The 23,424-nt window shown below is 32.8% G+C and overlaps 1 protein-coding gene across 1 annotated transcript; it reads left to right on the top strand.

Moving 5' to 3' along the window:
* The first annotated feature begins 18,955 nt into the window (after positions 1 to 18,955).
* LOC133800212 (uncharacterized) lies at positions 18,956 to 20,271 on the top strand. The gene is made up of 2 exons (XM_062238165.1): positions 18,956 to 19,469; positions 19,604 to 20,271. The coding sequence occupies exons 1-2, from the start codon at positions 18,956 to 18,958 to the stop codon at positions 20,269 to 20,271; spliced, it is 1,182 nt and encodes a 393-aa protein (XP_062094149.1).
* Positions 20,272 to 23,424: the final 3,153 nt, after the last annotated feature.

Raw genomic sequence — 23,424 nt, 5'->3', positions numbered from 1 at the left:
GTCCATAGTCATTGTGAAAACGACAAAATTTATTCGTATCCCTTTTTGATATGTCTTTTCGTATTGGGGTTGGTCGCTTATATGGGACAGTCATATGACTGGCTTGATAAACATCTGCCCAACTCTCGATCAAAGTTGTATAGTTGGTGAATGTTAGGAAAAATAATATTGCCTCAATGGAAATGGTAAGATAATGTTACAACTCTATGCAAAATATTACAATGGACAAGATTGATTAAATAAAGTGTTACAACTCTATAACTGAAAATACAAATAAAACAAAGGAAATGAAGAAGATGATGAAGAAGAAGAGAATAGTAAAATACAACTCAAAACAAAAGTTACAAATAAAATAAAGTGTTTGGACCAAATGAAGTGATTACAACTCTTAAACAAAATATACAAGTAAATAAAACAAGAGAATAAGAAGAAGAACAATAGAATAAAAGGAAGAACATAAACCACAAACAAACTCTCACTTACACAAACTAAGTGAAGAGGATTGGGGATCACCAACTTGAACAAGGTTTAAAACCTTTGTCCAAAAGCTTATTTCCCCCTAACTCAAGCACTAAGGGATCTCTCTCAGATTTTTGGAAATGCTTTATGGAATTATCAAGCCTCAAGGTGTTTCTAGCCAAGTGCTCTAGTGGATAGAAAAATGGTGTGTCTTACAAGTGAGCATTAGGCTCCTATTTATAGAGTTTAGAGACACCCTTTGAATTTCAAATTCCACCAACCCCATGGCTGTTACCAATGATTAATTGGGTGTTTTATGGAATTAAAATAGAGACTTGGGAGTTACTTGGCTGTTGGAATCGTTCAAAATTGGATAAAAACCGAAATTATATGAAGCTGTCAGCCATTAGGGCCGCGGCGCTTGTTCCAGGCGCCGCGGCCCTCAGTCAATTTCAGCAACACATTTTTTCAGTTTTTTCCAAAAACGTTCCAATTTATTCCCACTTGATTTTGTAACTTCCATACACAATATGGGAGTTAAAATCGCATCTCTATCAGCCATTTCTCATATGGCTTTAAGAAATTCATCTCAATATTGTGTAACAATAAATCTACACAATAATGGGTGATATTTTAGGAGTTACAAATTTGTGATGAATTTGTAACACCAAATATGTTACATGTTTGGATATTTCACATATATCCAAACAATGTAACTCTCTATTATATGTTACAATATGTGACACTCTATGTCACATTTATTTAATCTAAAACATTATATTATAAAATAATATAACAGTGAATCTTGGCTTATATTTTTTCGGCTTTGGTCATTTGTTCTCAGAAGTGGCAGAGTCATTGTTCGGCCATTTTCCTCCGTTTTTCCCACCATTGTTGGGATTGCTCGTGTTACTATCATCCTTGGTCGGCTCTTCATTTTTGTCTATTGCCACCCCCTTTTGCTTTTCCCTCATTGGTGATGGAATCCTCCAACTTGATGTATTTTTTTGCTCAGTTAAGGAATTCTTGAGTAGTTTTTACTCCATTTTTCTTAAGTTATTCCATAAGGGAGACTTCCTTTCAACCCTGCTATGATTTCCATCATTTTCTTTCGTCACCAATAGATTTGGCATGAGTAGCTATTCTCGTAAATCTCTGTATGTATTCTATCCATTTGGCGTATGTCAACTAGTTGGTTGGCCTCTATTGGGTGTATTCGAGCAAACATGTCCATAAAAATCAGTGACAAACATGTCCCAAGAAATAATTGTGTCTGGTTTAAACTTAAAGTATCATTCTTGAGCGGCATCAGACAAGGTAGCAAGGAATATCCTACATCGAGCATCTTCAGATACTTTTTAAATATCCATTTGGATCTCAAATTTATTACGTGGGATATGGGGTCTTCTTCCCAATATAGCTTGGGAGGACTGGCATCTTAAATTTTCTCGCAACTTTTGCGTGAGCAATCCTACTAATGAACGGAGTGCCCTTTCTTTGGTCATACACAACATCCAAAGTTTTATTCCCGACCAGCTGTTGTACAGCTTGATTTAGTGCGTCAATTTGAGCCTGAACAATGGTTGGAATTGTGGGAGCAAAAGCAGCTACTGGAATGTGTTCATCATGCCTTTCTCTTCGATCATTCAACACATTCCTCGAATCCTCTTTTCTTTGTCTCTACTCTTACCCTACTAATCAATCAAACACATTAGGCTGCCTTGGTCGCCCCCAAACGTTTTGGCTCTCTGGTCGGTTATTCATGGGTGGAGGCTCCTACTGTCAGTGCCTCTGCTCTTCTAGTCTATCAGGAATTCTCCTTTGATTCCGATAATGTGCAGAATCTCCTTCATTATAGTCGTGTCTGTCCCTAAATTATGATCAAAGGGTCCGCGATCGACTATACATGTTGTCTCATTCTCTTCGACCAAAGCCATCATGATAAACAGGGGGTGGCCTTTGCGGCCTACGCTGGTTGCTAGCTCCTAGAGCATTATTATATCGTGGGGGACCTTTGATCACAAAGTCAATGCCAGGCTGCCTCATGTTTCTTGGAGCGACATTTCCTGGCCCCCTTCCAGGGAGAACTTGTTCATCACTTACTAGGCGTCTTGGGCTTTGGGGATGCTACTCGTCCCTATTTTGTCTTGAACTTTGCTCGCTTACGCAAGAAGAACGCTGAGGTGGACGTTGCTCATTATGTTTGCCATAATTATGGTTTTCCTCCTGGTTGAGTAGCTTGAGGCTATTTGGGGTGACGAAGGTCCTGAGGTGGTGGAGGATTTTGAGGCTGGTTAGCTTGTTGTGGGTTTTGTGCAGGTCGATTTCCTTGAGCTAGCTGAATAGCAGCTTCCAAGGCAACAATAGTATATTTCTGTCGGCGGTCCATTTCCACCTGTCTAGCATTTAGTTTTCGTTGTTGCTTGTCAATCTTCATTTGTTGCATAATCATTGTTTCAGCCACATTCCCTTGGTTAGCCTTCAGAGTGGCTAACTCATATTTTTACAATCCCATGGCTGCTCACAATGTCTTTGCAACAAGCTCCTCACTATCTCCCTCTAACTCCACTTGAGGCTCTTCTTTAGTGACTCCCGGAGGAGGTGGTGGATTTTGTGGACCCTTAGACGTCTGACCTGCCTATTGACCTTGAGTCTTTTTAGAATTGGGAGGCATGGTTGCTTAGTTAATTTATGATTGTTGATCTCCTTGAGTTCAGCTCTCAATGAAAGCACCAAAATATTGACCACAAAATTGGCCAATAACACAAAGTTAAATAAACGATATCAAAATAAGAGCTAAACTAGAAAATAATAAACAACCAATAATTTATAGTGGTTCAGCCCCGAGAATAGGTAATAACCTACATCCACTTATACTTTTATTACTGTAGAATGTCCTAAACACACGATCAGATGAGCTAGAATCAACCGAGTTTCATGTGCTTAAGAAAATACAAGAATTAGTGTATAAAAGTCTCAGAGCCTCTCCCTAGAATATTTAGTGTTTCCTAAATAATGGTTCACTAAACTTCTATTTATGCTTGGGAATTTACAAAATGGGCCATGGGCCTCTCTTGAATTGCATTGCAAACTGTAGTAAAATAATTGAGTAATTAATCTAGTTACATTTTAAATAGAAATATCTAATAAATAATCCTATAATCACGGCTTCAAAAGTCTTCTTCAGAGACCCTCGACCAACTTTGGCTGAGTAGATATCAACTTGCTTGGTCGATGGTTTTTGTTCCCTTGTTGACTACTACTTTGACTAAAGTATGTCCAGTCGTTTGATAGATCTTCTTGCGATTCTCTGTCAGCTGGTCGAGTAACTAGACCTCTTGTCTGTTGCACCATTGTTTAACTGCCCCGTGTCTCAAATTCTTGCCATGTCATCATGCTAGTTTTTGGGTAAAACATTTATTTTTTCAGTTTTCATTTTTTTCATAATTTTTTTGTTTATATATAAATATATATATACGTATAAAAAGTTTTGTGTGGGCATGTATATGTGTGTACGTTTATGTATGTATATATATATACACATTAATATAGGTGTGTGGTGGTGTATATGTGTATATATATTTGTGTATGTATGTTTATATATATGTATATGTGTATATATATATATTAATGTGTACATGTTTTTATATATACACATATATTGATTTTTTGGGGTATTTATAAATTTCAGTGAAATGGGAAACTTAGGTCTGTGTTTACCGATTGGGGTGTCTCTCTTGGCTTATTATTTGTAAGAGGTATGTCTCTTATTTCTTATTTTAATATTATTATACAAAACAATTGTTAGATGAGTTTGAATATCTTATATATTCATCCATAGTGAAGTAGATTCTGAGATACATATCGTGTGTTGTGGTAATAACAGAAGGTTATAAACTTATGTGTATTATTGAAGTTTGTTCTGAGAAATTTTTGTGTACTTCAAAGATATAAGGATGAAACTTATTGTATGTTGTTTGAATATTTTTTTTTTCATTATTCCCAGATGGCTAGGTCGAGTATAGGGGAAATACTGCCCATTTTTTTTTGTATATTTATGTATTAATTTATAATATTTAAATTGTCAGAAAGCTCATGAGTCGAGGGCCAAGGGTCGTGGTTGTAATAACCTGAAATTTTTTATTGAGAATAATTTTGTTGTGAATTTATTAAAATAATATTCTTTATTTTAAGAAATGCTAGACATGAGATGGTCACTTAGAATTAGATATGGTATTAGTAATTAATTAAAGTTTATTTAATTATTTAGAATAATGCTACTACTTAAAGTAGCCTTAGTTAGGACTTATAGATTTTTGGTCATATAGTGTCACATTGTTAGTAGTTATTTGTGACAATATTTAAGTATTATTTTGAGATATAATAAGTTTGAATTATGAGAAATTATTTACTTATTCATTGTTCTATTGATGGAAAATAACCAAGGGAGTGAGGTGGCATTAAGAGATTGGTCTTGAAAATCTTAGATGAATAAATTTAGTTATGATTATTTTTAATAATAAAATAATCTAAAAGGATGTTAGCAAAAAGAGAAATATCTAATAGTGATTGGAGAGAGAGTGGAACTTGAATTTAAATTAAAACAAGATATAAGTATTTTCTCTAGTTTATATATATTATAGAAAATAGACTTTCTCTCATTTATTCTACACACGTTCAAGAGAAGAAGAAGAAAAATAAATAGAAAAGAAAACTTCTTTATCTCTCACACAATAGGAAGCAAGAGGGAAGTCAAGGCGAAGTTTGATCGAGGTAATTGTTTGGTTCTTAATTTTTGGTTATATAGTTTGATCAAAGGTTAGAAAGGTAATATGTGTGTAATTATGTTAGGATCTGAAACTTGCAAAAAGGAGGAGATATTCTAGAGGCATTTGGCTATACAAGGTAAGGATTGCATTATTGTTCATCATATTATGTTGATTCTTATGTTTGGTTCTATACTAGAACAAGATGTAATATGACTAAAATATATTTAATGAACATTATGTGAATCATGATAATAGTACGATTGGAGAAACTTTTAGCCTAGATCATGTTAAAAAGAGTGCATGAAAATATTATTAGAGAAATATTTAAAACTCGAGATAAAAACTAGAAATCTAGACTTTCATAACCTAGGCACCAATTACGGTATTTTGGTCGTAACGGAATATTAATAAGTCCGATTAGAATGCATCATATATTTTTGGAAAGCTCTTTGAAGACTTGGTTGGTTATGAAAATTAGACTGCAAATATTTGGTTTAAGTTTGAGTTGTGTTGTTTAGGATTTTTCAATACTAAAACCAACATTTTCATGGGTAGGGTTTATATTTCAAAATTAGGGTTCATGAGAGCCTATGATTGAGATTGACCTAGGGGTAGTCTAGTAATTTTTAGTCAAGGGCATGTTGGTAAAATTAGTTAGTGCAATTAGATATTTATTAATTAATTTTAAATAATTAGTTGAACTTAGTTGTGGCTGATATATATTCAATTAGCTAGTTGATAAAAGATTAGACATTTATTAAATTAGTTGATATAAATTATATATTTATTAAATTAATTAAAAAAATAATAGATATTTATTAATTAATTTTAGAAAAAAAATATTAATTAATTATACTAAAGGAATAAATATTTATTATTTATCAGATAAATACTAATTAATTAGTATTTCCGTGTATGTGTATTTTGGTAATTGCTCAAGTGAGTAGTATTTTAGTATTTTTATCGTAGGGTCTCAGAAGTAAGTGTAGTTTCAGGCATTAGGTTTCTAATGGGTCTTAGATTCCTAATTTAGTAATAGTAATTCATTTTAATAAGATATTGTATTTGATCTAGTTTGTTGCGATCCCTCAAGTGAACAGTGTGTGAGGACCTGAGGTAAGGGAGTTCTCACACGAAGTAACACAAGATATGTGGAAATATATGCATTTACTTGTATGTTTAGTTTCCTTGGTGCTAGTGTGAATGTTGTGATTTGAGTGCTCTAACATGTAGGTTTTTCATGTGGGAAGGTAAGTTGAGCAATGTGCTCCAGTTTGACTGATATAAGTCTAGGAGGTTGTTACCTCACATAGTTTATTATTCCTAATGACTAATGTTTGTTGAATGATAGTATGCATAGTTTTGTAGACCAGTTAATGATATACGATTATTGATGACATGTGTGATAGTTATTTAATTGAGATTGTTTTTGTTTCCTTACTGAGTGTTAGCTCATTAGTTGCTTCGGTGGTGTAGGTAAAGGCAAAGGTAAGTAGTTTGGTGGTGATGGGTTGGCGGAATCTCAGCTTGGGTGTGTGTACTGTGATCAACCGACCTGATGGGTTTGAGGTGTCTAAGCTTCCGTTTTGTTTATAAATTTAGTTTGTGTTTTTTCGACTTGTTTATTTCAATAAATTTATTTTATAAGCATAATATTTTATTTAAGTTAATACATTAAAGATGTTTTGTTAAAATATTGGATCCCAAGCTAGGGCATGCTTTTTGTAAAGGCCTTTCAGTTATTTTTAAATCGTTTATTTACTGGAATACCTGTGTAGGGTTCAGTGAGTTTATTAGTTGAAAATTGGGTCGTTATAGGGGTCATGGGTCGGGGTCAAGGTCATGGGTCAAGTGTCGAGGGTCGTAGTTGGGGTTGTTGGTATGATTCAGAGTCGGAATAGGGGTCATGGGCTGGGAGTCATGTGTGGGGATAGGGTCGGGGATCGAAGTCATGGGTCGGGATAGGGTTGGGAGTCATGGGTTGGTATAGGGTCGGGGGTTGGGATAGCGATCATGAGTCAGGAGTCATGGGTTGGGATAGGGTCGGGAGTCATGGGTCCAGGGTAATGGGTCGGGATAAGGTCGGGTTCATGGGTGTTGAAGTTCTAGATGGTTTGTTCTAACTTGAAAAAGAAAGTGACTGGTAATGACTCAAATATCATTGGGTTGAAGGCCCACGATTGTCATGTGATAATGCAATGATTACTTCTAGTGGGTATCCGCAAGTTTCTACCAATATCTATATCAGGCACTATAATGGAACTATGCAATTTCTTCAGAAAATTATGTTTGCGGACCTTGAATGTAAATGTTATGGAGAAAGCTAAAAAAGAGGTCATTCACATTTTATGCAAAATGGAGTTGATTTTTCCTCTAGATTTTTTCAACATAATAATACATTTGGTCTTACATTTTCCAGAAGAAGCTTTATCGGGTGAGTCGATATTTATATGATGGATGTATCCTTTTGAAAGATACATGAAAAAATTAAAAAACTACGTTAGGAATAAAGCTCGTCCTAAATGGTCCAGAGCTAAAAGATATGTGGCAGATGAGGCTTTAACATTTTGTTCTATGTATTTCAAAGGCGTAGAAACCAAATTTAACCCTCCATACCAAAATGCATATAAAGTTTGTCCCATGCCACCTTCCAATATTTCAATCTCAACATTGTCCATTGAGTAAGGGATCTCTCGTGTCTCTCGATGAAAAGACTCGGAACATAGCTGAGTGGTTTATACTAGAGAATTCTTTTGAAATTGAAGTCTTTTTGAAGTAGGTTAATTTATTTATCTTTAATTTTTATGTTTTTTTTAGTGTAACATCTTTCAACTATAATCGTAACACTATGTTAATCAACAACGAACACATTCGTGAGATCAAACAAAGGAATTCAACGGGTGATCATAACCTTTTACACAAAAAAGAGTTTCATTCCTAGTTTCATGAGAATGTAATATATAACTAGTACATCTCTATCATTAGATTGAAATATAAGTTTCTCATTATAATATGTTTTGCTAAGTTTAGATATATGACTTGCACTAGCTCGGGTCATTAGAGAATGGCGATGAATTGATAGCTTCAGCCTTTGGGTCTGATCACTTTGCGTACTCCTAGCAAGCATGTATAGTGAATGGGGTTCGATATGTTACACAAAATCGAGATCCAAATCGTACTACGCAAAATAGTGGAGTATTTGTTGTTGGGACCGAAGGTTTTAACTATTATGGACAACTTGAAGAAATATTGGAGGTATCTTACACTAATGCATATTCAGTGGTATTGTTTGGATGTAAATGGTTCAACGCGGACCCGAAAAAAAATAATTACTGAAAATAATGTCACTGGTATAAATGTGAGTGGTGAATGATATAAAGATGAACCGTGTATACTTGCTACAAGTAAAATAAGTTTTCTATCTCGATGATCTACTTAGAGTTCGAGATTGGAAAGTTGTTGAAAAAGTGGAAACAATTATTGATGTTGTACATGACACAAACTCATCCAATTTTGTATTGTCTGTTGAACTCAGAGAATTGGTTGTTCAATAATTTAATCAGTCACTAACATTGATAGGCATTGTTGCTCTACCTTATTCGATGGTTCAGGACGATGATGATTTTATTAATGATGATGATGATGATTGTATAAATGATGATGATGATGATTGTAACGTCCTGGTTACCCCAGAACAGTTACGGTGAACGGTGTACCGAAAATTTGACTCGCTACCCGAGTCCTTTGGTCAAAAACGTACTCTAAGTGTAATTAACAGGTTAAGGTGTAAAACCAATAAACAAGAAATGGATATTTTCATTACAAACTGCTCTGCAGAGCTAATCAAAACATTTACAAGTTGTTTTCAGTACAAAATGGTCATTACTGTTTTAAATTTAAAATCCCGCCGACCTAAGCGGCAAAAATAAGGTAAACTCCCTAGTTCCTCTGAGAACTCCTTGGCCGTGGTGGTCAAGCGGCCGCATATGTACACATCACCACCTAAGCTCTCCACTCAAGGCTAGGTGAGATTTTCTCTTCCTTTACCTGCACCATATAGCACCCATGAGCCAAAGCCCAGCAAGAAAACATAACACTATTCATAAACATTATCAAATGATTATCATTATAATCACACTGAGCTTAAACCTTTCAAACAAGTGAGTGAACATCACATGAGGTCCAGATAAACCATACTGAGTGACTGACAAGCAAGTCACTAATTCAAGTGGAAGAGTGGCTGCTAGGTAAGCCACTAGCCTTCAGCAGGTTCTGGTAAATCATACTGAGTGACTAGCAAGCATGTCACTGTTTCAAGTGGGAGAGTGGCTGCTAGGTAAGCCACTAGCCTCCAAGCGCTTATTTCATTCATCGACCCTCGAGGTCGGTCTGGCATTAATGCTCTTTGAGTCATTCAATGCTGATAGTCGATTAGATCTAATCTTTGTTGGCTCGCGTTAACACGCTAAGGCCGTCCTGACTAATGAGTCAGCGCAATGTGACCAGTGCCCAGTACCACTGCCGAACCTGACTAATAAGTCACAGCTTCACAGTTGATACTAGCACCTTTGCCAAATCTGACTAATGAGTCAGTACCATGCACAAGTGAGCAATATATGCTAAGCATTCTATATTCAATCCATGTCCATATTTACACAACCAACATGCCTCATGAATATCCATGCATGTCACACTTGGGGTGCAGTTTTCTTACCTCTGGTTCGAGCTAGAATGAATAAAAGAACGACCCCTGAGAACGATCAACCTTTTGGTCCTTTAGCGGTTACCTGGTCATAACCAATTATGGGATTCCATCAATAAAATGAATAATAAAATGTTGCCAAACCAAAACCTAACCTCCGGGACCTCAAACACTACTCAACCGGGTAGTAGGTTCAACCCCGAGGCCTTAGGCTTGAATCCCCATGCTAGAAACTCCATTTTGGCCGAAATGCCACTAAGGGCCGCGGCCCTCCCCTGCTGCGCCGCGGCGCGCCCCTCAAACAGAGGTGGCCTTCACTGTCAGCCCCAAGGGCCGCGGTGCACCACAGCCTCGCCGTGGCGCCCAGCCTAGACCAGCCAAAAAGGGCTGCACGAACCAGAAATCCTCCCCTGCGTTTTTCCTCTCAAACCAGCCCTTCAAACCAACCCAAAACCTCCTCCAAACACTCATTTTAACCTCTAAACACCACCCATAACTCACCCTCATCAAAACCCAAACTTATCTTCAATCAAAACCTCTTCAAATCCACACTTTCAACAAGAATCAAAAGCTGAAAACTCAAAACTAAAACAGGGTGTAACCAGAAATTACTAACTAAAACTCACCTTAGACCCAAGTTTGAACCTCCTTCACTGGCTGAACTAAATCCACCAACCCAACCCTTGGATTTCCTAGCTTGAAACCCCTCTTAGAGCTCAAGAACACCAAAGAAGAAAATGAAGAAGAGTAGTGTGCGGGAAGGAAGAAGAAAGCCCTGTTTTGCTCTGTTTATTCTACAACCCTCCAAAGTCATATATATCCAAACCCCAAATGACCAAAATACCCTTAAACCATCTAAAGCTTCTTAAGCCATTCTAAGGGTAAAATTGGTACTCTCCACCTATCCCGTTAATCATAATTAACGCCTCCCATTTCCCGCTAATCTCAATATTCTCAAACACCAATAATTCACATCTTGTTACCCTTTAATACCCGGCAACACTCTAATCATTAAAAACACCCCGAGACTCACCCCGAGCCCCGAGCTTAAGCCTATTATGACCAAACCGATAATTAACATACCATGATCGTCTCATGCCGAATGGCTCGAACAAACCCACATCATAATGTGGTCTTAAAATATATCACCAACATGCGTCAAATAAACAATTTACCCTCAACCGGCCAAATTACCATCACACCCCTGTAATTAGAAATATGGACTCACATGCATGCATTTCACATCATATTATAATATAATCAACATATACATGCATTTTATCAATTAATGACATAATTAAGCAAGTATGGCCCTCCCGGCCTATTATTCACGTCGTTAAACATGTCGGAAAATTCGGGGCATTACAATGATGAAGAAGACAAAGACATAGAAAAAGAAAATGGCGAGGATGAATTTCTTGTTAACCTTAGTGATGATAACATCAATCATGTCTCACTAATAGATGTTAATTTTATTAGTGATGATGGTTGGACTCCAGAGTTTATTGCACACTCAGAAAAGAACAAAATAAACCAAGGAAAAATGAAGTATTCTACAACACAAGGAACGAAATCATTAGCAACCACTCGTCACGAAAAAGTAAGTAAAAATATCAACTTAAATAAGTTGTATTAAATAAAAAGTTCTCTAACATTCTCATTTTCTTTATTAGTTGAACCCGAACCTTATTGAGGAATGGGAGAATATCAATGGATGAAACAGAACAAGAAGTTTGTCAACGCTGATGCTGATCGAGATTATGTAAGTTTAGCTTTATTATATGCCAATTCAAATAATTATGTTTTTGTTTTGTTTCTCATACTTTTTTTAAAACAAGAAAAGTTGAAGTCAACTCTTGAAACTGAGACTCAGCAGAATTGAATCTGGTGCCGATGATTCTTCCTTGGTCGATCAAATGAAGATACTACATCAAGTTCTTGTTGAAAGGCGGGGCCACGAGTGAGGAGTTGGCTGCAAATTAAAGGGTAAAGCGTCAACCCGTCCCTCCCAATACACTCAGTCTCAGGCGCCACCTCAACAGTCAGCTGATGATATACGTGAATTGGTTGATATGGTGAAGACCATGAATGAGCAGCTTTAGTACATGTATCAGCAGCTTACACTTGAAAAACGTCAAACAACAAACATGGAGATTAAGAATACATGTCAATGGTTTTACCATAAGTGTGTATATTCGTCTTCTGAACATCAAACACCTCACATGTCTCAAGGTTCAGCTTCCCAGCCTTCACCAAACCAGCCCAACATGCCTGCATCATCGTGGTCGTCTCAACCTTCGACCCACCCATACATGTATCAATGTTCGATGCATCCATACTCTCAAGCTTATCATCCTCATCATATGAGTGGACCGCCGTCTCAACCTCCGTCCTATCCCTATCCCTATCCATGCATGTATGGAGCAGGAGGATCATTGTTACCTCCATAGTATCTGTGACCGTTGTCATCGCAGACTTGGCAAGCACCACAGGCACTGGAAGGGGACGATATGGACGACGTTGTAGATTTGAGAGATTAGATGTTTATATTAAACAATTACTTTTAATTAATATATTATTGTATGCATTGATATTAATGGATATTAGTTTTGTAATTTGAACGAATTATTATTTTTATGAATTAAAAAATATTATTTAAAAAATTATATTTTCTTTTAATAAATATTTTTTTTATTTAAAAAAAATTATTAGGAGCGATTTTTGTCGCCTAAGTCACCCCTAATAATAAAATATTAGGGGCGACTACTTGTTCTTATGGGCGAAAATTGATTTTGGTATCACCTTTTTTCGGGACAACTTTCAAAGTATGAGGGGCGATAATATCATTCCAAATGTTTGATTATTAGGAGTGACTACATGTGTCGCCCCTAATAATGCATATTAACATTGACTCATTAGGAGCGATTTTTAGGGGCGACTTTGGGGGTTATTAGGGGCGACATCCGCTGGCCCTAAATGTACTTTTTGTTGTAGTGTGAGGTTCAATAAATATAATGTAAATTAGCAACAAAATAAATAAAAATATTACATATTTATAATAATTTAGCATTAATTGCTATTTTTTTAATTTAAGTATATAATTACTACGAAATTTTTTTAAAAAAAAAAACTAATTTATCAAACTCGACTAAAATTAGATGGCAATTAGCTATGTCATATATAAACACTTAAGAGATGATATGGTTTATCAATGTCAAAAATACTAATTGCCACTCTATTGATTCTGTAATATAATTTTTGAAAAAAAAAATTATATACGGTGAAATTAAACACATGTGTTTCGAATTTCGATCATAGAATAATAAATATATAATAGCAGTGTCTCAATTAATAAAATGAAAGGAGAGAAATCTGTAGATCTGTTCTTTGTGATCCATATCAAAACACGTATAGTCAGGTTATAATTAGGGCAGGTCCACATAAACAGTAGACGTACGTGTACGTACATGCATGGCTGATCACAAATTTTAAACCCTAGCACGGGCAATCACTACAAAAAAAATGACATTTAACTTCTAGAAATTTGGTAGTAAATTATATATTTTTGGTAGCTAATACAGTTTTCGCTACCAAATTTTTTGGTAGCGAGTTGGTAGTTGAATCCCCGTTGTTAAAAGTATTTAGCTACCAAATTTTTTGGTAGTCCTTGTCTAATTTTTACTACCAATCTTTTTGTAGCAAAACTTCTTAATCTAGTAGCAAAACAAATAGTTTTTTTTTGTCCAATTACCCTATTTTACTACCAATTTTGGTAGCAAAATGGTGTAAAATAATTATACAATAATGACATAAAATGCAATTAGCTACTAAATAATTTGGTTGCAATAAATTTAAATTTTTGTAATCAAATTTATTTATTTTGTTATTTGATAAATAATTTTAAAATTACTTAACATGATTTTTTTTATAATTACTTTAACATGAAATTTAACTACACTAAAATGATTAAATTTATTAAATTAAATAAAAATTTAAGATTTATAATAAAAAAAATATACACACATTGATCCAAATAGCATGTTGCTGCTTAATATACATAATTGATATATATATTGTTACATAAATTTAATTTAATATTAATAGGGAAAAAAACATGAAAATGCAGATTCCTTATTTCTTTCTTCACTGAAGATTCGAATATAATGTCTTGTAGTAGAGCTAGATCTTGAAGATTTTGAATCAGGTATTCAGGAGTGAGAGTTATTGTTGGACAGGTCAAGTGTCTGAAGCTTCTCTCGTTTTCCAGCAGTACCAGGAATTGAACCTGAAATGACATTGCTAAAGCAAAAAAAGTACTGATGAGAGTCAACCCAAATGATAAAGTTATTTGGGATAAATTTATAGGAATGTGTCATCTATTTTAATCATAAGATAGACACTACAATACAAAATTTGAATGCAAGCGAGGTGCATATAACAATACAAGAAGAAACAAATAAATGGTTATGAAAACTTACATAGATTGACAATTGGTGAGAATTTTGATAGAATGATATAGGGTACATGACAAGCTCTTACTAGGCAGCCCCTAATTAAAAAAATAAGCATTTAATGAGAAATAAGTTTTAAAAAGAATGGACATTAATTACAAATAGATTGTGTGTTTATTTCCACAAATCAAACTCTCTTATTAGCAACTATGAAATGGAGCAAAACATTTATAAAGTAGCCACATACCAATTTGGGAAGTAATTAGCCATCCTCCAGCTAAAAAGTTCCACAATTTGAGTGCATATCCAACCCTTTCCCAGTCCCAAAATTTTATAAACTTGTCATCAAATGGTGAGATAGTATGGGAAATACGGATGGACAGTCACATGTCTAATGAAGTCTTTGTTTGCTTCAAACTCTATGATCTTCTCCATTGTTTCATAATTGTAAACACAAATGAATAATTCGTGTCAAATCCAGCTACAGACTAGTTTTTGCTAGCTATAAATTTTGCTAATCTCACTTTATTTAACTACAAGAAAACAGAAACAAGATTCTCTTGAATTTGTATCACTCTGAAAAACTCACTTGGTTTTGTAATGACAATCAATGTTACATATGTACCTGGTGAGTTGAGTCTGTAACTTTAAAAGAATTATCTAGTTTCTGAAACTATGTGAAAAAGTTATTAGAAGTATGCTCAAATGAAGTTAATTAACTAAGAATCTATCACATTTGATAACTTTACAAATATACACATGTTTAATATTATTTGTAATCAACAACAATTTACATATGTACCTTCTTACTTAAAGACACATGCAAAATTGAATTGAGAAAATGCATAAGACTTACTTTTTAGACACTTGATTATGTTTGGAATGTACAGAGAGCATCAAACACTTTTCTCTAACAAAGGGTGTGTTGACCTCTTGATTATAAGCACACAGAGCTCCAAAACTGTTTCAACTAGCACCACCAATATATATTATGAGGGAAAGGAAACAAAGCAAAAGGTAAAAGTATTACAGAAACCTATTAATATTAAAAAAAATATAACAATTTGTGGCCCTCTAAACTATCATAATATTATAAAAACCTAACATATGTATACATATATATGTATATTAGTGGGGATAGCACATGCATGTACTGCCATCCCCACTTAGAGTGGGAAAGTAGAAAAAAAAAAAAAGTAATCTTACTAATTCAATACATTTGATGTGCAAACTCTGCCAAAATCATAATTTAGAGTGTTTTCTAGCTTGTAAATCAATCAAAATTGAGAGACTGTGAAGAATTATACACAAAAGTCAAAAATAGATGTGACTATATATATATTTATTAACTTACTTATAAGTGGCAGAATACCATACACATAAATTCCATCGTGAGAGCTTGTAATTACTATAGGAAGCTCTGAGACATTATGCAAATGACATTCCAGAGTTTGACCACAAATTTGAAACATGTTTCATATAGTCCCATATCTGTATTCATAAACTTTATGAATGATACTAGATGTGATAAACTCATAGAAAGTCTATAAAATAAAAGAAAAATTGAAAAAAAAAAGTCTAATATAGTTGTAAATCCTTAGCAATAAAGTCATCAGATGTACTTAAACAATGCAATTCACTCATTTTAAATGACACTCTTAATCATATAAATATATATTTATAAGCGTATCAATATTGCTATGAGAAGAAGTTAAACTATTTCCGATTGAAACTTTTAAATAATAAAACAACACTACACTATATATATATCTTCCTGCATAAGATTTTGCAGTGTAAAAAATACAGAGAAGTCAAATATGAAATATGAAATTCAAATTTAGAATTAGATTTACCAAATAAATAACAAAATAACATAAACGAGATTTAACTAATCATATGAATGATATTATATAGCTACAACTAATTCCTAAATTGACTGAATATCTCATTTTTAAATTATTATTTTAACCAACTAAGTGTGCTATTATATAGCTATATCATGTTATCATATAACAACATATGCATAAATGAATTAAAAAAATATAAAAAATCAAATGAAAGATATAAACCGTTTGAATTTTGAATAAGAGTATATTATTTAAAAATATATATATTAAGATTTCAATGGAAATTCCAAATATTTTTTAATAAAAAATATGTTTCAAAATTAAAATTTATTAATATTGTAACTAATTTTTGAGAAATTTATATTTGAAAAAATGAAACCCTAAACTAAAAGACCTAAAAAATCTATATATATAAATCAAATTCATTAGCATGCTTACATATTTCAATCTGAACTACTTACTAAAAGAAAAAAGAAGAAAGATTGTCAAACAAAGCATTATCATTATTCAAAAGGTATGTATATCTACATGAGTTCATTTATGAATACAAAAATTATTCCTATGATTGAAAGTTGACTGATCTATGTACTAATATTTGTGAGGTTGTGCATCAAGTCATTTTTGAAGTATAAGTTTGATTGAATGTAAGCAAACTTTGGTTGAAGTACTTAAAGAACAAAAAGGTATGTGTTGTCATTATTTATATGATATATATATATGATTGTTATTAGATATTCATTGTGTGCTTTCCTCATTGAGAAATATATTCAAGATTTATTTTCTAATATTTGTCTCACCAATGGAAATTTTAAGAATAACACTTAAGAGTTGAAATTACTTGTTTACACCCGTCTTTCTAAACAACCAAACATAGGTAGTCAAAATTAGGTTACTCGGTTTTCTTTCTAACAATTTTTAGGTTATAAAACAAATCTCCAAATTAGATTAAGAACTTAAAATAAATAGAAAAATAAATTTAGTTTTTCACCCAATTAGAGAAAGCCCTAATAAATCTAATCAAAACCCCAAAATAAAATCATATTGAGTTTTGGAAAAATTAAACTCAGAGTAGTTAATTTCCCAAATCAGAGAAGAAAAATAAATTTAGTTTCTCATTTAAATCCTAAAGACCTAAATCATCAAAATATGAACAAAAATACAAACCAAAGCAAGGAAGCACCTGATATATAAATTTAGGCCAAGCATCTGTAAGGAATCGACAATTTTTTTCATACCCATAGTAGATCAGAATAGGTTTCATGGCCATCAAGGAGTAACCCAAGGGATATGTTATATATCACTCCATCTTGACTTGCCATTTGGGGGAGTCACTCAACAAAGAGCAAAGCACTGTTGTAGCTATAAATAATGTGTTTGGTTGAGTTGATATCAGGTAGAGAGAGTTCATGAAGAATTATGAAGTTTTGGGTGTAGCAATTTTCATTTTTGAGATTAGCTGAGCTATCATCTATATATATTATTATTTTAATTAAAAGCTTAGAATAACAAAAAAAAAGAGCATAATATATAAACCCGATTTTAGAGATAGCCAAATTTTTATTATTATTTTAATTAGATAGATAGACTTCAATTATCATTTTTTCTTAATAGTTAAGTAGGACCCAACAACCACTGCCACTGAACACTTCATTTTAAAATATATGTAATCACTTTTTGTAATGCACATACAATGTATGTTTTTTTGGAAGGAAAAAAATTTAATAACATATATATTTTTTAAATGATGATAAAATAATATTAACCAAAAGTTGGGAAAAAATCATCTGAGATAATTAATATTTAATAGAATATATAATATTAAGTTGTAGTGCTTAAATATTTATTTTTTTAAAAAGCAATATCATCACATAATAAACTAAATAATAATAATAATAATAATAATAAACAAAGTATTAATTTGTGTGTAATAAATTGTTTAATTTTTTTTATTAGTTTAATATTTAAAATAATTCAAATTCTGGTAGTTTTTATTTATATTTTAATTTATATATTATATATGGTGTATTGAGATTTTGAAATAAATAATTAAATACATTTTAAATTTTTTTATGTTTTAAACATATTTTTCTAAATAGTATGGCTTATGAGTTTGAATTTTAAAAAATATTGTAAAAGTCTAAACTTTAATGTGAACAAATTTTAATTAATTTTCTTCAATCGTTTTCAACCTCAAAAAAAATTCAAAATCTAAAATGATGTTATTTTAATTAATATATACATGTATATGCTTTAGTTAATCATTTATAATTTAAGTAGTTGAATCAATTATAGCTGAGCTATAAAAACAAAACAATTTAAATAGCTAATCCTAAAAATGAAGCTAACACAAAAAATAAAAATGAAAGACATATGTAAAAAATTATTTATGTGTAAACAAAACTCAAATAAAAGAATAAAATTTTAAATAGAAATAGAAATATATGATTAGATAATTTATGAAACTGGATAAAAGAATATTATATATCTGTATATGTTATATAATTAATGCTTTTAATATTAAACCCAAAACGATGAGTTAAAGGACATTGACTCAAAGTCATACAAAATATGTAACAATATATATATACGTATATAGGTATTTGGCGTCATACTTTCAATGATATACTAATGTTTTCATTATAATAATTCAAAATAAATTTAGTATTACTTGATGTTTGTTTATAGTACAATACATCATCTACACATCTCAAAAGTAGTAGATAAGCTATGGATAAGAGTTGGACTTCTAATAAGAACAGACTATCTACCAAGTTTATCAATGGATTGAAGAACTTCATTACATTATCAAGAGATCACTTGAATGATGAGAATAAGATTCGATGTCCATGTGTCATGTGTATGAATTTATACTTTCATGACTTGGAGACAGTTGAGCGTCATATCTTCGTAAAATTATTTTATACCCACTATGTTAAATGGGTACATCACGGGGAGAATATTGTAGATGAAAGTGATGGTGAGGATGATGCTAATGATTTCGATGATCTTGAAGATGTTGATGATCTTGATGATGTCGATGATGCTGAAGAGAGTGACAATAATTACACTAGTGATGATGATATGATCCCAGCGATTGAAGATTTAACTCAACAAGACCCTACAAAGAGTAGTTTTGCAAACTTTGGGGATTCAACTCACCGAAAAGAGAAGGGGCAAAAATTTCATAACTTATTTGCTGAAGTAGAAAAAGAGTTGTACCCTGGATGTAAAAAGTTCACAAGTTTAACATTCATCGTTAAGCTAATGCATATAAAAGTGTTGACTAGTACTTTCTTAAGGAAGCATTTCCTGATGATATAAAAATCCCAAATACTTATTATGATGTTAAGAAAATATTACATGATCTTGGTTTAGGATATGAAGCAATTCATGTATGTGAGCATGATTGTTCCTTATATTGGAAAGACAATAAAGATGCTGAAAATTGTCATATTTGTGGTCATGAAAGATATAAGTTTAAAGGAACCAAAGGCAAGAAAATACCACATAAAAAGATGCATTATTTTCCTATAACTCCACATTTGCAACGACTTTTTATGTCAAGACATACATCATCAGATATGAGGTGCCACAAAGAAGAACGTGTTGATACTGAAGGTGTACTTAGACATCCGGCAGATGCAGCGGTTTGGAAGGATTTTGATAAGCAATACCCCGATTTTGCTAAAGAACCTCGAAATATTAGGTTAGGATTTGCAACTGATGGGTTTAATCCTTTTGGTGATTTATCAAACTCGTATAGTATGTGGCCAGTAATACTGATGCCATATAACATGCCGCCATGGATATGTATGAAACGAGAATTCTTAATGATGTCATTACTAATTCCTGGGCGTCGTGCTCCCGGTAAGGATATAGATGTCTATTTACAACCTTTAATCGAAGAGTTAAAAGAATTGTGGGAGAAAGGGGTACAAACTTTTGATGTTGTCGACAAAACATACTTTATCATGCGTGCTGCTATATTATGGACAATTAATGATTTTTCTGCATATGGCACTGTGTCTGGGTATAGCACTTGAGGGTATAAGGCATGTCCTATTTGCGAGGATGACACATCTTCATTTCGAATTAGGGGTAAAATTTGTTACATGGGACATCGTCGATATTTGTGTGCTGAACATGAGTGGCGCACTGATAAGGAGTACGATGGTACAATTGAAAGACGGTCTGCCGCTAGAAAATTAATAGGTGATGAAATTGCAGATAAATTGGACCATCTGTGGACATGTAGGCCAGGTAAATATGTTGATATTATGAATGATTATAAAAACCAAATGAAGAAAGCAGGCTATGAAAATAAAACAAATTGGAGGCGTAAAAGTATATTTTGGGAATTAGAATACTGGCCTAAATTAAAACTAAGGCATAATTTGGATGTGATGCATATTGAGAAAAATATATGCGACAATGTTGTTGGAACAATATTTATCATTGATGGGAAGTCTAAGGATACCGACAATGCGCGATTGGACTTACAAGATTTGAAAATTCGTAAACAATTGCAAATGAAAAGGCAAGGAAACAAGTGGGTGAAACCAGCAGCTTGTTATACGTTATCAAAGAAGGAACGCAAGCAAATTTGTGAGTTCTTACAATCTATCAAATTTCCAGATGGATATGCTGCAAACTTGTCTCACAATGTTAATATGAAAGATGGGAAGATAACTGGGTTGAAAAGTCATGATTGTCACATCTTATTACAAATGTTGTTACCCATTAGTGTAAGACCATATTTGAAAAAAAAAATGATGTCTGTGATTGCTGAATTGTCCTTATTTTTTCAAAAACTATGCGCAAGGACATTGTATGTGAAAGATTTAGATGCTTTGGAAGAGGGCATTGTGTTCACACTATGTAAGATGGAAAAAAATTTCCCTCCTGCATTTTTTGATGTAATGATTCATCTAGCGGTGCACTTGCCAATGGAAGCTAAGTTAGGAGGTCCAGTACAAATGCGATGGATGTATTCAATTGAAAGGTAATATAATTTAATATTACCTTAAGAAATAATATATTTGAAAAATAATTTTTTGATTTTTATTAAGTACAAACTATGTACTAATGTATATTAATTGTATAATATTTTTATAGGGAAATAGGTCATTTGAAAAAGTATGTAAAGAACAAAGCTTGCCCTGAAGGTTCTATAGCTGAAGGATATATTATTAGTGAGGCATTAAATTTTTGTTCAATGTATCTTCATGGCATAGAAATCCGCTTCAATCATCCAGATCGAAATCCAGATGAGGTTGGGGTAAGAAGACAATCAACATTGTCTATATTCAATATGCCAACTAGACCATTTGGAAAACAATCATCAATCTCAATAACTGAAGAACAACGGAATATGGTACATTGTGAATAATTGTCCTGAGTTGGAGCCATATTTAAAGTAAGTTTTCTGTTGATCATCTTAAGTATGGCCAATATTTTTTGTTTTCTTTTACATATAAAAGTTCTTATTTGAGAGTACTTTTTTTGAAATCAAAGAACATAGATTGTTTTTACAATCCAAAGGCGTTTCAGATAATGATCAAGCACAAAAGCAAGAATTTCCATCTTGGTTTGAAGATAAAGTACGTTAATATATTTATAATTCTTTCATATGGGATATGGTTCTTTATCTCATTTTAACTATGAAAACTATATTCTCAGGTTAAAAGAATGAATGAAATATCATATTCTAAAGCCCAAGATGATTTGTATGCCATTGCAATTCAACCTAATTTTTCGATTTGCACATATGCTGGTTGTATGGTTAATGGAGTTAGATATCACACAAAAACTCGAGATGAAAGACGCATTACTCAAAATTGTGGAATTCGAGTTGAGGTAGAATATGATGGGAACCTTTGTGATTTTTATGGTGTCATCAATGAAATATGGGAAGTACATTATATCTATTTTAATAGGGTGATATTATTCAAATGTTCTTGGTATAACACCAATGAGAGTGACCATAGAATTTATACTGAGTATAACATTACTAGTATAAATGTTGCCTCACAATGGTTTGAAGATGAACCATTTGTCCTTGCAAACCAAGTTAATTCAGTATTCTATTTAGACGACATAAAAAGAGGTGAAAATTGGAAAGTGGTGCAAAAGGTAAACCATCGTCATATTTGGGAAATACCATCAAAGCCACAAGATAGTAATTATGATGATGTTGGACCCGTTACTACTAATCGTGAAGCATATCAAGAAGAATTCTCAAGCGACATTGATATTACATTTGATTCAACCAATGTTGATGATATTCTTATTCGGCAAGATATTGACGAAATTGAAATCGATGATATTGATTACAATGAATGTCAAAACGAATTAGACAATGAGGATATTGATGAAGAAGCATTACTTAGTGATTCAGAAGATGTAACCGATAGTGATGAAAGTGATTAAAAATCAATGGTGTGTAAGTATTTTTTTAATATATGAATTTAATATTGTTTATTATATGCAAATAATAATTTATTATTTCAGGTTTTTATTATGTCAAGCATGAAGTCTCTAGATCAACCAATGAATAGTAGAAGACTCTTTGGCTCTAAAAAGATACCCACTGATACTCCATCATTAATACAATCTCCACAACCTTTAACACCTTCTATTGATTGTTCGTCAACAATATCATTACCTGATAAACCACAAAAATCTTCACAAGGTACAAAGTATTATTGTTTGTCTTATACCAATATAAATATATAATACAATTATATGAAAGTGTGATATAGTTCTTACTAATATTATACAATTTTTTTCTACAGAATCAAAAAAGAGAACTCGTGGGCCTACCCAGGGAGATCGCACAAGTCGTGGGTTGAAGGATGGAGCACCTAAGCTAAAAATTTCATATGAAGTGGGGGAGCTTCGAGTTTATGGCACAGATGCTGCTAAGTTCGCAAACACTGTTGGTGTAAATGTACGACATCATGCTCCGCTACAATACAGTGGTTGGAGTAAAATTCCACCTATGGAAAAGAAAGTTGTATATGCTCATATACAGGTATGTTTATATTAATATATTCACTTAATAACTTTTTTTATATAGATAATTTTCTTTATATCGATTCCCTAATTTTTGCAGGATGTATTCGACTTGGACTTTGGGAAACATCCATATCTTGAAATAATTTGTGATCATTACTGCTCCGAGCGATTTAAGGATT

This window comes from Humulus lupulus, chromosome 9 (genome assembly GCF_963169125.1).
Source record: "Humulus lupulus chromosome 9, drHumLupu1.1, whole genome shotgun sequence".
Classification (NCBI taxonomy): Eukaryota; Viridiplantae; Streptophyta; class Magnoliopsida; order Rosales; family Cannabaceae; genus Humulus; species Humulus lupulus.
The sequence above is the reverse complement of the archived record's forward strand: the minus strand, read 5'-3'. Positions and strand labels throughout refer to the sequence as shown.

Excerpts from the sequence above, each read along its gene's own strand:
- LOC133800212 (XM_062238165.1), top strand. The coding sequence starts at position 18,956 with ATGGATAAGAGTTGGACTTCTAATAAGAACAGACTATCTACCAAGTTT. Across the intron at positions 19,470-19,603 it reads TGGATGTAAAAAGTTCACAA|GATATGAAGCAATTCATGTA; the intron begins GTTTAACATTCA and ends ATCTTGGTTTAG.